Genomic DNA, 16,664 nt, shown 5'->3' with positions numbered 1-16,664 from the left:
CCCCCATCTCAAAATATTTAGTTCCAGGGACCCCCCAAAAGCAAAATTTGAGTTACAAATGTTCGCTTAAAAAATACATTAATTCAAAGATTTTCACACATTTTCACGACTTTTTAAAAATAGCAGATCTACAAGCTCGCAGTGTGGCACTCTGTGCCGCGCTGTGAGCTTGTATACCTGCTATTTTTCAATAGCTAAAGTTACTAAGGCCCCTCCACCTTGGGCCCTAGTAACTCAGTCCCACTTTCCCACCCCTTGTGACGCCCCTGTCCTCTATGGGTGGGCGTGGGTCAAGTAGGAAGCGTGCTGTACCGTTCTGTATTGCTGTCATCTCTTGACATGAGAGTGTTCCGTTTTCACACACCACGACTTGACATCTCTGACTACCTTATTTTATGGTCCTGACGTTGCGCAAGACTCACTCTGCTTCCACGTTTTTTCTTTTATATTAATGACCGATTTCCAAATGGGTAAGTTTATGATCTTTTATTGTTTTCATTTAGGCCACCACCTGGGTAGCCTACTGTCTTTTCAGTACTTTTCTATGCTGGCTGGGGGGTTGAGAGATAATTATAAGACTTGTATCCTTTCACTTGAATAGACATTCCTGCCTGGTCTTTCAGTTTAATATCTTAGTAAACTTGGCAAAAGTACAAACAGTGGTGGAAAAAGTACTCAAATGTTTTACCATGCAGAATGTCCCATATCAGGTTTTCAGATGTATAAAAATCTTTTGAAAATTGCAGATATACAAGCTTACAAGATTTACGAGCTTGTAGTTCGGCTATTTTCAAATGGCCAAAATGTGTATAGGGCTGAAGACTGGTTATTGTATATTTTGTAATTATAATCTAAATCTCCAAAGTAAAACCTTTCAAATAATTGTAGTGGAGTAAAAGTACAATATTTGCCTCTGAGATGTAGTGGAGTAGAAGTAAAATAAATTGGAAATAGTTACTTTACACCACTGAGTACAAACAAACAAACTATCATTAAACACAGATGAGGTATGTCACTTGTTATTAGCACAACTCTTTGGCATAAACGAGAATACATGTTAAGAGAGGCATCATATGGCACATTTCTGTGAGAAACTGTGTCATGTTGGCTACCACACACACCACACCACATGAACATGTACTGTGGTAAACGTGACAGGGCTTGAGAACAAAAAAGCACTGAAAATGGGGAAGAGGCCCTGTTAAGTGGTTAAGATCACACAACACTCAAAACAGTAGCTACAGTATGCTGTCAAAAAAGTCACTGGCTCCCTATAGTATAGACATATGTTGGCATAGGTTTTTGCCAGAAATTAACCTATTTTAAACGTTTAAAAAGCTCAAAACATAATGACACGTATGATTGTTTAGTCTGGCACATTGCACAAGAAACTTAAAGGAAGGGTGGGGAACTTGTGGTTGAGAGTCTTCCACCGTAGAGTATAGCTAAGCAAACTGTGCAACGAAGTGTTGCCTGTTGTCTGTTTAGATTATTTTCTTCACGTGACAATAAGAGTATCTTTACAGAGGCTGCACACATTCAGTTATTCCCTTCTCATGGTTCCATGTGATTTGTTTTTCATTTCTCTCCAGTGTCCCCAGACTTCACGGCCGACGAGAGGTTAGAGCTCGAGAACATGAAGATGCATAAGAACGCCCTTCTCGATGATATCCAGGTAAACACAAACACACACGCACGCACGCACGCACGCGCGCACACACACACACACACACACACACACACACACACACACACACACACACACACACACACACACACACACACACACACACACACACACACACACACACACAGTGAGATCAGATGGCACATCAATGCATGGGGTAAATGATATGGAGTGAGGTACTACCATTGATCTCTGTGTAGTAGTTCTCTTCCATGCAGATTAGACTACTTGAAATATATTAAGTAGTTATTACTTTGATCACTCTGCTAATGCTGAGCTACACCCACCTGTGTGTAAACATAATATACAGTAGAAGAATGTTCATTTAATTTAGTAAACAGTTGACATGGAAGGAGCATGTGCTCTTCCTTTTTCTTTTTTACATCTAATCTGGGTGAGCCTATAACTCATCTAATTTATAAAGCAAGGGTCTTCAACAGGGGGTGTGGGACCCCTAGGGGGTCCTCAGAGTTACTGCAGGGGGTCCTCCCAATCTTTGTGTGATAGAAAACTCTTTATTTCTCCTCTTCTTTTTTATTAACCACTTGACCCTAGTGTCCATATTCTGAGAACTTTGGCCATAAATAGCCGATAAAGGTTTGGTGTAGAGGGGAAAAAGAGTACAGGGTGAAAGGTCAAGTTTATTAAGTGTTGACGGTTTAAGTGGTTAAATATCTGAAAACACAAATTGACATGAATCCAAAATACACTGATGATTGTGCTGTAAAACAATGAAACGATATGGAATCTATGAAAAGGTTGTGGGGGTCCCTGCTTCATCTCTCTCTCAACTACGGGGTCCTTTGCCTGAAAACGTTGACGACCCCTGTTCTAAAGACATGACTTGTTCTGTTGTTCTACCTTGATCAGAAGCTGAAGATGCAGATTGACACTGTCATGGCAGATATACTGAGCTTTGAGTCAGCTGAAGAAAAGTGAGTTGAAATTGGGATTGGAACCCCTCCCTCCCCACCTCAACCTTATTCAAAATACCTCCCTCTCCAGTTATTTTTATCCAAACTATTTATTTTATTATAAATAAAGTCACTTTCTTCTCTCCTTGATCTTTATACCTTTACTTTCGCTGCTGTTTCTTCAGTGTTTCGGTTTCTTATGATAAAAATGTACAACATACACTACAACTACTAATTGAAACATTTAACATGTTCTGCAATGTTGTTATTTCAAGCAGTAAAACCGTAGAAAAGAGCAAGCTGTTCTCTAGTGGGAAGAAGAAATTCAACATGGATCCCAAAAAGGTGAGCTCAGAGGATAGGGGATTTTCTTTAGCTATGTACTGGTTGATAGAAATTGTTAATTTTGTGTACATTTTGGGTGAGAGAGTACGTGCAGTAATTACTTTGACATGCTTAGTTTGTCTATGGTTTGTGCGCGCCGACCCGCTCTCCGCTCCAATTCTGCTCCCGTTGGGGCTGCGCGCCACATATTGTGCCTTGCGGGTCAGAGCACACAAGAGATTCTCAGTGCGCCCCGACCAGCATTTCACTCTAATGTCTCTGTCATACACACAAGTCTTTTTATAAATACTTTGTGTCAGTTAATGTTATATCACCAGCCAGTCAAAGGATATACGATTCAAAACGCAAGTGAAACGTTTTTTTTTTTTTTTTGGCTGAATGAACCACACGCACCTCGAGTAGCCCCCATCTCTCGAATATGGTGATTAACAAATAAGAGAACGGCGTTCAAGACACAGAGCTTTCCATGTCGGTCCGTGTACGGACCATAATCATACAGACAAGTACGGACAGGGAGAAAGAACAGACATCAAACGGACCAAACGGAAGAAATCTCTCTCCATCTCTGTTTCTAGTGTAGACCTGCGGTCCTTATGTATTATTATGTTTGGTACTTTAGTTGTTTTCCTCTGCATTTAACACAGCATTAGGAGCAGAGGGGAAGTGCCATTAATGTAGCAACACCCAGGGAGCAGTTAGGGGTTAAGTGTCTAGTCTTGCTCAGAGACAGGGGGGGGGGGGGGGGGGGGGCAACCAGCAAACTTCTGATTACAATACAGGCTCTGTACCCACTCAGCTATGACAGCCCAGGGTCTTATGAGTCTATGTACTGAAATATCAGCCCATACACCACAGTTTCAGAAGTGGTTTTGAGAGCAGGGCCTACAAATACAACAAAGAACTCAGCAGTGACACACACAAATTTCAAAGAATGCACGTATGCATTTACCTCAATCTAGCTTTGAACTTTAGTTGCTATTATTATTTAAACAAGGGTTCATATTTTATATTGTAATTAGAGAAAAGAAAAGATGAGTGTTAAATGTTTTCATTTACTGCTTTCTATCGTTTTTTAGAAAGCACTAAAGGAAAACATTTTAACACTCATCTTCTTTTCTCTAATTACAATCTAAAATATTAAACCTTGTTGTAAAAAATAAATAAAAAAATAAGTTGTCCTTTAAAAGTTGACTTCCTTCATTGTGCAAATATGCTAAAGTATTACTTAAGTGTTGACTTCCTTTATGATCAACACTTTATTTGATGTTGACCTCCTTCCTACAAAAAAAGATGCATGTGTTATGAATCTGTGTACTGAAAATGGCATCAGCCATTCAGCCCACCACGTCACAGTTTCAGCTGTGGTTTTTAGAGCATCTACCTTGTTGTTTGTTGATTACGGTTAATGCTTACTGTGCTCTGATCTCTGGTCTCGCATTTTAAAAACTGTCTGGGGTCCTCACAAAAACCTGGGTAGATGTTAAAGTTACCCCAAACATTTAGAAGGTGAAATATTCCTTTAACAAATGCAATTTGTAATAAATAGCTATACAAGTTCCTCTCTTTTAGGATTCTGCTCTGACATATTAAATATTCTGGTGTCAAGCCTTTCATAGAGTATACTGTACGTACTAAGTGGCAGCCGATGTTAAAGTGTGACTGAGGCCACGTTTACACAGCGACGTTGCAACGAGAATTCCGCAAAATGAAAAGTCAGATATGTCTTCCGTTCAGACGCCACCTGCATTTTCGGGGGTTTATTGTTTAGTTTAGTTTATTTGATCACTCACATACATTTTTACAAGTCATAAATCCACATAGTCATTGTTACCATGGTGAAAGGTAAACAAGGAAGTAGAATCGTTTATCCGTGTGTCACCGCCACCACGAAATTACATGGACAGTGGACACTACATCATTATTTTCCTTGATATGAACACTGGATAAAAAGCTTAATGCAACGGCGATGTCCCGGGACCTCGCCGTTTTCTCTACAGAGCGTTGTCGTCTGAACATGGCCTTAGGGTGCAGTCACCCTAAGTCACACTTGTGCCATGGCATTGGTCCGAAGGTTCATTAGTCCGAATTTGTTAAGAATACTATGCCTAACCCTAACCTCAGTAACCCGAACTAAATTCGTAATAATGAACCTTCGGACTAATGAACCTTCGGACTTATGGGCAGTCCCTACGGATTCTGCCGATGCTTTTCAATAGGAAATCCTCGAATGACAACAAACCGCTCCATTCCTTATTGAATAGCATTGGCAGAATCAAAGTTCGGTGTCACTGCACCCTTAGGTGCCCTCCACACTAGGCGCGGTCACCGCCTCCTAGCAATTCATTTTCAATGAGAGGGGGGCGGCTTTTTCGGCAGCGAAGTTTTGGGACGGCGAGGTGAGCGGGCGCGGTCCCGTGAAATCCACCGCGAGCGTGCTCGCTTGTGCATGCGTACGCGGGCGGTGAGAGATGGATTGTGTTCATCTTTGTGAAATACCGCGCGGCGTTTACACACTGAGCGAGTGTGTTTGTGTCTCACCGTGGTGCGGCCACTGCTGATCCTAGCGGCAGCCCCGACGGCAACCGCGCCTAGTGTGGAGGGCACCTTACACTTCATTTGAGTTATTTACCGTAGCATTTGAGTTTGTGAAGACTGCAAGAGTCAAAAGGTTATAGAAAACGGTTCCTTATCTGTGTAAGAGCTGGGTTAACAAATCAATGCCAGGTTGCATTATGTCTTAGTTTAGCTGAGGAGAAAGAGGAAGAGAAAATGTTTTAAAGGAATTGGTAGGCGATTAAATAAGCTGTGAGCTAAACGCCACAGGAAGTCTGGTTACTCAGTTGGAAATGAGATCATCATGAAACCTTCGTGAAAATTTGTTCTGAATTGTTATCTGGCTTAGAAATGATACCAGTATGAATGTTTAAGAAAGAAACACCAACTTCAAGTCAAGTCAAGTCAATTTTATTTATAGAGCACAAATGGGTCCCAAGACCCCTGACCCACTGTTTGGGTAACGGTGCTCTAGGTCTAGGGCTTAGTAAGTGTGCCTGAGCAAGAAACCCTTAAAGGAGTAGTGCATCCCCAAAATAACTTTTTTTCCTATCGATTACTCACCCCACGGAGACCTGAATCCATGACTTTATTCTTTGTTTTTGTCGCATTCCTAAGACAATAATTGTATTAAAATAAATGTACCCCCATTGATTCCAATGCATTTGTGTTTCCATCCGGAATCAGTGGGGGTAGGCCTAAGTTTATTAAAATCTAATTATTGTCTTAGGAATGCAACAATAACAAAAAATATACTGTATATTATTGAAGTCTCCTTTGACTTATCTGTGCAGTACACTGCTTTGGGCCAAATGAAAAAAGAAAAGTTATTCCCTTGGGGGCCGCCAATACTCTGACGCTTGCCTTTTCACAAAAACAAGTGCTGGTCATAGTTTTGCATAAAATAACAGTGCCATACCACTTTTTCTCAAGTTCTCATTGTATGTGTGTGTGTGTGTGTGTGTGTGTGTGTGTGTGTGTGTGTGTGTGTGTGTGTGTGTGCGCTCGCCCCTGTGTGTAAATACAGGGCATCAATTACCTGGTGGAGAAGAAGCTGTTGGAGAGGAGAGACACGTCCATCGCAGAGTTCCTGTACAAGGAGGAGGGACTCAACAAAACCGCTATAGGAGATTTCTTAGGAGAGAGGTGAGAAGATGGCGGGGCAGGAGAAGGTGTGTGTGTGTGTGGGGGGGGGGGGGGGGGGGGGGGGTGTATGGTGACAAGGACGAAGTGGTTTGAGGAGGCAAAAGAGCAGAGGAGGTGTGAAAAGTATGACAACGCATTACAGCAGGGTTCCCCAATTAGTTTTCCCCAAGGGCCGAATTATGTCTAGGGTACCAAGCCGAGGGCCACAACATTGCAGGGAGCGACGGTGGCGTTCCCACTACTCCAGCGACAGTTTTTGTCGTTGTCGGGTGAAAATCTTGTATGTCCAAAACCGTTCGTTTTGAATTTATCATTTTAAAAATGATTTAAACTAGTGAAAACAGCCGATATACAAGCACACAACGCCTCGCATGCTTTTAGATCTGCTGTTTTCACTACTTTTGTGTGACGGCCTTGTATGATTTGCAAAAGAACGTACAAATTTGGAGATACGAGATTTCCACCCGACAACGACGATATACTAGTTTGTTGCTGCTCTTATACCACCATTATTACTGGGGTTGGTGGGGGCCGCAAATGGCCCGCGGGCCGCCTATTGGGGAACCCTGCATTACAGGAAGAGGCAGCGGTTGAAGGATGGGATGTTGAAGAGAACAGAGGGATGAGGACGAGAGAAGGAGGAAAAGTGGTTGATTTGGAGAAGAAGGACAAGAGAGACAGATGTGGAAAGCGAGCGAGGGAAAGAGAGGAGTTGGGATGAGGAAGAATAGAATTAAAAAGAGCAGTGGTGTAAATTAACTGAGTGCATTTACTTAAGAACTGTACTTAAGTACAAGTTTTAGGTATTTTGTACTTTACTGGAGTATTTCCAGTTTTCAGCACTTTTACCATCTACTCCACTACTTCTTAAGCAAAACACTTGAGTGCTTTTTCCAACACTGAAAAAGAGCAACAAATGAGCTACCTTGTCATGTGTTCCTGTTCTGACATTCATTCATCCATCCATAGGGAAGAGCTCCACCTCCAGACCCTGAAGGCCTTTGTGGAGCTGCATGAGTTCTCCGACCTCAACCTGGTTCAGGCACTCAGGTAGGCTGACACCTTCGTCACCAGCATCATCGTCATCGTTGTAATTTATGTCACTGTGTCTTTTACAGTTAGGTTTAGTGTCTATTCTTCTTCACCTCCTCCTCCTCCTCCTTCAGCTTCTTCACTATTATTATTATAATCCTCCTCTTTCTCTTCCACTCATCTTCCCCTCACCACCTACCGTATAGACTGTTGTAGAATAGTCTCGCGTAGCAAGATAACTATTCCACAATCTCCAATATATACTATATTTAGAGTCTGGAAATACACCTCCAGAAAGAGTAGGAAGCTGGCATCCGTTCGTCATTTCCGTTCACAAAAATATATGATATTGATACATATTGGGATGAAGTGTAAAGACGAAACGGAAGTGCGAGTGTGGGAGGGGGGCCTCCGCTTACTCATCAACAGAGCTTCCATGCTCCACACTGTATGACTGGAAGCATTCGAAAACTGTGGGAGTCAACAGTCTGGCCACGCGAGACTAGTTGTAGAATGATGTACGAATTCTAATCTAACAGGTCTTCTCTCATGGGTATCCCTGGCACGAAACCTTTTTCAAAACGTCTTTTTCAGAACCACAGCTCTACACAGTAGTTGCCTTCTAGACCACGGTCACCTTACTTCAACTGTAATGCTCAAAAACCAGACAAAAGGTAGTCACCGGATGTTTTAATATGTACATGTGTATACGTGTGTTACGTGTCAGGCAGTTCCTGTGGAGTTTCCGTTTACCTGGTGAAGCCCAGAAGATTGACCGCATGATGGAGGCCTTTGCTACACGCTACTGTGATTGCAACACTCATATTTTCCAGTCAACTGGTGGGCCTCAGTGTACTTACTTCCTGTGTGTGTGTGTGTGTGTGTGTGTGTGTGTGTGTGTGTGTGTGTGTGTGTGTGTGTGTGTGTGTGTGTGTGTGTGTGTGTACATGAGCACATGACCACATTGTCTTATTTTTTACATTATGGTTTGTATGAGGCGAGCCATCTGCTATCTGTCTCTATGTCCGTGTCTGTGTGTCTGTCTGTCTGTGTCTATCTATCTAGGGCTGATTTAGCAAACCACTGGAGGGTTTAGCACCACATTATTATTGTACATGCTGCCAGAAGGCAGTGCTCAGTATGTCTGACACACACTTAAAGGAGTAGTTCACCACTTTTCAACCTGTCTTCATATAATAGGTCCTCACTAATGTTCATAATAAAATAGCACAATTTTTTTCTATTCAGTCTGGGTCTCATAGGAGAGCTGTCAAATCCTTCCTACCGGTGACATCATCGTTTGACAAAAAAAATATTAATAATATTTTTGAAAAAAAAAAAAAGATTTTTATTATCACGAGAACAATGGCTTCCACTTTAACATTGCAACTTTTTCAGGAATAGAAACCTGCAGTTTCTATTAGCTTGCATTTCCCATTGATGATGTCACCGGTAGGAAGGATTTGACCCACCCACAGCTCTCCTGAGACCCAAACTGAGTAGAAAAAAATTGTGATATTTTATCATGAACATTAGTGAGGACCTATTATGAAGATAGGTTGAAAAGTGGTGGAGTGCCCCTTTAAGTAAGGAATCACCTTTTCAACTTTTGAACAATATACTGTAGATGCTTAGTGTGTTATTTAGATACTGTAAATTCTATAGTATGTTTGATGTTCACTGCTGTTCTAGTTACATTACATCACATACTTGTTTTCATAGCACTCTATCAGTTGTTGGTTGACCAGAGTGCATGACGCTTGCCCCCACTTGCACCTTGTAAGTCACTCTACATAAGAACATCTGCTAATGCTTAACCAATTAAAACCGGGAAAGCATCGGTGTCATTTCAGATTTTAGCATTGGCTATTCAAAAATAGCAGCGCTGTGAGCTTGTACATCTGCTATTATTGAAATTGTTAGTTTGTAGGCATTTTGTAGAATCGGCCCTTAGGTCTTAACTCGTTGTCTGCCAAACCCGAGTTTCCCGTGGTAGCGCTACTGGATGGCGCTGTTCACTAGCCTATGGGTCACCACTTATTTCCGGGGTTGCCTGGACGTCGCCTGACACGTCAATGGCGTGACTGGGGGAAAAAAAGTCTTTCCTCGTCTTTAGGAGGCAATGAAAAAACGCCACATCATTGATGTGGTGGACACGAGGTGGTGGACGCGAGGTTGACGCGTTGACTCTATCTTTCAAATGGATGGTCGCGTGTGGAAGCGGATTATTTTCCGACTCCAAGACACCCGTGTGTGTCATTCGAGGGCTCCCGTGAGCGGATCGGAGCGACGCAGAATATTCTATGATTTTTCAAAGGTTTGTGAAAAACACTCAGAAAGCTGGCAGCCGGGACCAAAGAGATGTTTTAATTCTAGCAGTCATTGAGTCAATGGGATAAATTATAATTCTCGCTATCTCTCTCTCTCTCTCTGTGTGTGTGTGTGTGTGTGTGTGTGTGTGTGTGTGTGTGTGTGTGTGTGTGTGTGTGTGTCCCTGCATATCAGACACGTGCTACATCCTGTCTTTTGCCGTCATCATGTTGAACACCAGCCTCCATAATCCCAATGTGAAGGACAAGACCACCCTGGACCGCTTCTTCTCCATGAACAGAGGCATCAACAACGGAGGCGACCTCCCTGTCGAGATGCTGACGGTGAGACAGAATATTTGGATCCGAGTTGTAGTGGAATAGAAGTTAAGGCATTCACCAAATATTCGAATATTCGAATATCAAAGTCACAATTCGACGTTGTTCACCAAAGTTGAATATTCGCTTATTTTAATTAAAAAAAAATGTTTTCTCTTTAAAAAAACGTATAATTTATAAAGCTTGGCTAGATAGGAAGTCATAAGAATGAGTTGTCAGTGCCCCTGGTGGATGAATTTGTTAATGCTCTATACCTAGGGGTTCTCAAATTTTTTTAGGCCGTGACCCCCAAAATAAACATATTTGAACTGGGGACCCCCACCCTGACAAGCACTTGGAATTGTAGGTATTACATTTAATGTGACTCGGTTCCACAGATAAATATTGTGAAAATAGCAGATCTACATGCTCACAACGCCTCGCAACGCGAGGCGTTGTGAGCATGTAGATCGGCTATTTTCACAATGTTCGCCTCTTGCTGACTTAATATTTGACAGTTTGGCCTGTCGAATATTCGACTATTCGAATACTTTGAGGTTGAATAATTCGAATACAAAAAATCATTATTCGTGAATGCCCTAGTAGAAGTAAAAGTATTGGAAATTGGAAATACTCAAGTAAAGTATTGATATTATATACGATTGATACTGACTGACATATTATCTTGCTTATATTGATGTATTTATTACCTGCTTATTGTAAATCGCTTTGGATTAAAAGTGTCTGCTAAATGCCTAAACTGTAAACTACAAAGTACAAATAACTCAAAATTGTACAGTACTTAAGTAAATGTACTTAGTTACTTTACACCACTGAGAATCAGCATTTCCCTTGAACATTTTCAAAAGCAATGTTAACTTTGGTAGAACATCAGGTTGTAGGGTAGAGCTAGCTGGGCATGATGTAACTCTAAATATTCTCAGTCATCTGTTGCCCCTCGTTGCTCTTGTGCTTTGTGAGCGAGAAACCTGAAATGGCGTTTCCATTCTTTTTTTTTTTCATGGCGAAACAGGTTTTAGAATCACCATGTTAGCAGATAAACTAACACAAAGTGGATTCTGATAATATGTAAAGAAACTGGGATTGAAATTCAAAATTCTGTCACCCCATAACTTTGTACGAAACATATTGATGCATTCAGTCAAGTGATAATACATAGAGGGAGTGCTATAATGTGAGACTATCACAGAGCAGGTTATTATTAACTCATTGCTTTGAATTTTAACCCATTTTATTCCTTCCACATTAGCAACTGTACGACAGCATACGAAGCGAGCCTTTTAAGATCCCAGAGGATGATGGGAATGACCTAACACACACCTTCTTCAACCCCGACCGTGAAGGCTGGCTCCTCAAACTGGGTAATGATGATGGTCTATCTTTTACTATATATGAAGAAGCATTATAAAAGAGCAATAACTCCCCAACGAAAGCATGGCTGTGCAGCTGTTTCTGTAGTCACATTATACCTACAGTAAGTATATGGCTATTTTGGATGTTAGGTGCAGGCAGGGGTGTCACAAGGGGGGGAAAGTGGGACTGAGTTACTAGGGCCCAAGGTGGAGGGGCCTTAATTATTTTATACTTTAGCTATTGAAAAATAGCAGATATACAAGCTCACAGCGCAGCACTCATCGTGAAAATGTGTGCAAATATTTGAATATAAGAATTTTTTTAAGCGAACATTTGTGACTCAAATTTTGTCCTTGGAACTAAATATTTTGAGATGGGGGTCCGTGGCCAAATACATGCCATTTTGGGGCTCCTTCACGTGAAAAAGTTTGAGCACCACTGACATAGAAACATAGTTTTTTCAAAAAAAAAAAAAAAAAAAAGAAAATACATAGAAAGATTTGATTTTGAAATATTCAATTTCCTGAATTTTCAAAAATAGCAGATCTACAAGCTTGCAGTGCGGCACTTGGTGCCGTGCTGTGAGCTTGTAGATCTGCTATTTTTCAATAGTTAAAGCACAAAATGTGAGTTAATCCTTGTACCCAGGGCCCAGAATTTGGTGCAACACACCTAGCTGCAGGGTTGCCAACTGTTGTTGTTGACACACGTGGTTTCATGCTCTCTGTTATCATGCTGGAAGAATCTCATACCACAGTGAAAACCTCAACCACATAAGACCACACCCTGATAACTACCGTTATCTGCATTCTCCCAGCCCTCTCACTACTATACATCGGAAAAACGTACATGTGTACACATCGTTTTTCAGTATGCCAAATTGAGATTGAAGAGGCACTGATGATTGGCTAACTAACTTTGCATCCCTTAACATTTTGTACTACTCAGATTCAGCTTGTATGTATGATTATAATCCTTATGCTGATGGACACTACTCCTACAGATTTTGCCCTAAAATCACGAAAATCACTACACAGCATGTCTACACTCATGTCATCAACATGGATCAGGAAGATTTTGGAAAAACACATTTTTGCCCTATTTGTGGAGATAAGCAACCTACGGTCGCTTATCTCCCGATTAGGGAGTCTTACTGGTTACAGACATGTAATCAGCATAAGGATTATAATCAACAGGGTTTCAAAACAGAGTCATATAACCTTGCCCCAATATGCACCTGCTTGGTGGTCCAAGCCAAGTGGTCCACATTGGAACCACTGGTCTAGTGGTCATTTCACATTAAACTCAGAGAGTGTACACGCTGTTCCATTTGTCCCTGTCCTAAAGAATATATGTCATATATACCTACAGTATACTGTACATACCTGTATATGGCCAAAGACAGCCAAAGGTTCTCTCTAGCTAATGTTGATTTATTGTGGTTATGTTTCAGGGGGCCGGGTGAAGACTTGGAAGAGGCGATGGTTCATCTTGACTGACAGTTGCCTCTACTACTTTGAGTTCACCACTGTAAGACTTTCCATCCAATCTTTCCTTCTCATCTTGCTTTCAGTGTTAATCCCCCACTCCCTTCTCCTCTAATCCCAATCGACATGGTGTCCTTTTGTTTTATCACGCTGCTCTCTTCACTTCTCTCGCCTTTAGCGCAGCAAAGCATAATGTAAAATAGTACCGAAGGCTGTTCTTCTGACTGCAACCATATTTAAACTCTCTCCTTCTATCCATCCACTGTCTGACTCCATTTATCTCTGTGAATTCAGGACAAGGAGCCCAGGGGAATCATTCCTCTAGAGAATCTTTGTGTGAGAGAAGTTCCCTATCCACGCAAACCTGTAAGTGTCAATTCATTATGATTTTATGGCTTGTCAAGTGACCGGAACTTACTTTAGTGAATAAAAATGTATTTAAAACAATCTATACGGTAGAGTATGTTAATAGTAATACAATATAATAAGATATATAAATATAGCACATTTGCAGTGGTTGGAGTTGGCCTCTCTGCTGGTCTATTGAGAAGATTGACCATTGACCATAAACAAACCGATGAATATACAGTACAGGTTGTCTTTCATTCCTGACGATTGATCGTATCATCACTGTGTGGCTTTTTTACTAGTACTGCCTAGAGCTGTACAACCCCAACAGCCAGAAGATCAAGGGTTGTAAAACAGGGAAAGACGGGCTGGTGGTTGAAGGAAAACACCAGTCCTACACCATCTCTGCAGCCAGCGCTGATGAGCGAGACGCATGGATAGAGGCCATCAGGTCAGAGTTGACACACACACGCACACACACACACACACACACACACACACACACACACACACACACACACACACACACACACACACACACACACACACACACACACACACACACACACACACACACACACACACACACACACACACACACACACACACACAGTACAGTATGTACATAAAATACACACACTCAAAACTGTTACATTATATAGTTATATTAACACCATCTTTTCGGTTGTTCTATTCTTATTTACCCAAACAGAGCAAGTATCACCAAGGACCCATTCTATGACCTGGTGTCCGTCCGCAAGAGGAAGGTGATCAACCAAGCCCCGCAGGACTGAGCTCACCCTCCTTATGGAAGTCTTACATTCCTTTACCGTGGTGGGATTCCTACCGCCTGTAGGCTGTAACTCATACAGCACAAGTGAACTGAACGTGGACAGTGGACACATTGGCGATGAGAAGTTCACAACTGTTGTCCAACTGTTGTAGTACTACATTGTCACAGGTGACAATATCTCAAGTATTAGTGGGACTATCACTGTGTGTATATATAAGAAATTGGTGGAAAAAGTGAAACACGTCGTAGACGGGGGGCCATGTGTGTTGACAAGTATTCACAGCACTGAAGTGAAAAGATGTGTACATTTGTGTACAGTATGTTCTCATCTCTAAGGTTTGTTTGTCTGATGCCTGTGTTTGCTTTATATGAATGCAGGACACTAAAGGAAACAACCTAGCATGTGACTTCCCACAAGTCATGTCTGTGCTATTAACAGAGAGTCTTGCACACTCAGTTTCCTCTCAGTTCTCACAACTTACAGCTATCAACATAGCCCTACTTCTGGCCAGTATGTGATCAAATACATGATGGTGGTAAAGTAAGCATACGCTGTACATATTAGGACTGTCCTCTCTTCCCATGAAATAGGCCCCACAGGTTGAATCCAGGTGAGAGCTATTGTAAAAGAATTGATTATTGATTAATTAAACACATTTTCTTGATAAGCAGATGAAGCTTGGAAGGAGACAGGTTTTAAGATAGATTTCTAAGCAACGGGACAGTGAAGACGGAGGTTGCAAAAGATGCAACTAATATTCTCAGTATTATCATGCACGTGTAAGGTGTCATTAGTCATCTGTATTGACGTGGTAAAGACAATGTCACTTTCTACCATCTGTCAATGTCATTATCTTTGACAAATTGTCAGATATATTGTGTCTTCAAATATGCTTAGTATATATGCTTTAAATATACGGCGAACACCAAGCAATTGCTACATGTTGACAACCAAAACTAGGATCCTGTTTTTGGTGAAGGCAGAATCCTGACACCTGTGTCTCCAGTTGAAAACACAGTGAAACCACCATGCGTGGTCTCTCACTTCCTCTTTCTTGCAATGTGTGACGTTGTTGTGTTGTTTATATTGCAACTTTTTTACAATGCCTGCCACATAACGGGCATTCAATAAAAGTCTCATGGCTGATAAATGGATGTAGTATAAATCATCTGTTATAATGTTTAACTAAATCCTTAAAGACAAACCGGTGGTTGGCATGGCAAGACCGGAATTGCTTAGATCCCAAGATACTGTTTAGTGCTGGTTAGGTGGTGCTAAGCTTAAGACTTTAGGCCGAGGTAGATGGTTTAATGTATAAATACCATGTTATGGCCCAGGATTAATACACTACTGTATGTTACAGTAAGTTTAAGTTATTGCGGCTTAAATCTCAAATGCAGTAATAACGCATCTAAAGAAGTAGTCAGTGGTACGGTAATAATGTATGTAATATATGATCAATTCTGGTGAGCATCAGTGGAGTGACTGTACTGTTTGTCATAGCGTGCCAGGGCCTCTTCCTGCTATTTCTGACTTCCTGTTTCGGTGTTGCGCCACACCTCCCCCGTCACACTTACCGGCACACCAACAGTTCCTCTTTGAGGTTACAGTTGTTGACAACACACCCAGAGAGAGAGAGAGAGAGAGAGAGAGAGAGAGAGAGAGAGAGAGAGAGAGAGAGAGAGAGAGAGAGAGAGAGAGAGAGAGGGCAAGGCTATAAATGCTACACTTACAGCTTCCTCCTCTGTGCAGCTTAATAGCTCACTCAATAAAATGCAAAGGTCATTCAAATGCATTCAATTATTATAGTGTGCATGTAAAACTATGGATCACCACTGGGTGGCACTATACTCACATTCATGCTTCTGGTAACTCATTCAGCTGAGCAATCCTGAAAGGATGATCCACACCAACTCTGTCTTACACCCAGATGTGAAGAAACAGGCTTCTTTGACAAATAAATCCATTTAAAAAAGCTTGAGTTTGATTTGATTGTTCAGATTGACAGAGTTCTTGATACAGTCCTTGAAAGTGTGTGATATTGGGAAATTACTGCATTTTGATTGATAACCACTTAAACCCTCTAGTCTATCTAGAGTTAGTAAGTTGTACCAGAGTTGCCTCTGTACTTGGACCCCCTACACCCTCCTCTACAACATTTCTCTCTCCAAAAATAGCAGATGTACAAGCTCACAATGCTTGTAGATCTGCTATTTTTGACCAATGCTCCACCTGGCCAATATGGATGCTGGGATTGAAGTAGTTAAAGCACTGGACATTTTAGTATTCCCATAAAGTGGGAGTACCACTGGCTTGTATGTTGTTCAGTCATGATAATGGTGTTTTTTGTATTTACA

The 16,664-nt window shown here is 41.4% G+C and overlaps 1 protein-coding gene across 2 annotated transcripts; it reads left to right on the top strand.

The window, feature by feature from the left end:
• The first annotated feature begins 365 nt into the window (after positions 1-365).
• On the top strand, positions 366-15,300 carry cyth4b (cytohesin 4b). 2 transcript variants are annotated; one of them, XM_080721856.1, is made up of 13 exons: positions 366-470; positions 1,593-1,675; positions 2,558-2,622; positions 2,880-2,946; positions 6,527-6,645; positions 7,615-7,695; positions 8,405-8,517; positions 10,183-10,331; positions 11,575-11,686; positions 13,132-13,208; positions 13,460-13,531; positions 13,816-13,964; positions 14,226-15,300. In XM_080721856.1, exons 1-13 carry the CDS (start codon positions 452-454, stop codon positions 14,305-14,307), a joined length of 1,188 nt encoding a protein of 395 aa, XP_080577982.1. In that variant the 5' UTR covers positions 366-451; the 3' UTR covers positions 14,308-15,300. The 2 variants fall into 2 exon arrangements, with proteins under 2 accessions (XP_080577982.1, XP_080577981.1); XM_080721855.1 differs by having other exon boundaries at positions 2,877-2,946.
• Positions 15,301-16,664: the final 1,364 nt, after the last annotated feature.

Source organism: Nannobrachium achirus (genome assembly GCF_963921795.1).
Source record: "Nannobrachium achirus genome assembly, chromosome: 3".
Classification (NCBI taxonomy): Eukaryota; Metazoa; Chordata; class Actinopteri; order Myctophiformes; family Myctophidae; genus Nannobrachium; species Nannobrachium achirus.
This window is presented reverse-complemented; position numbering and strand designations above follow the sequence as displayed.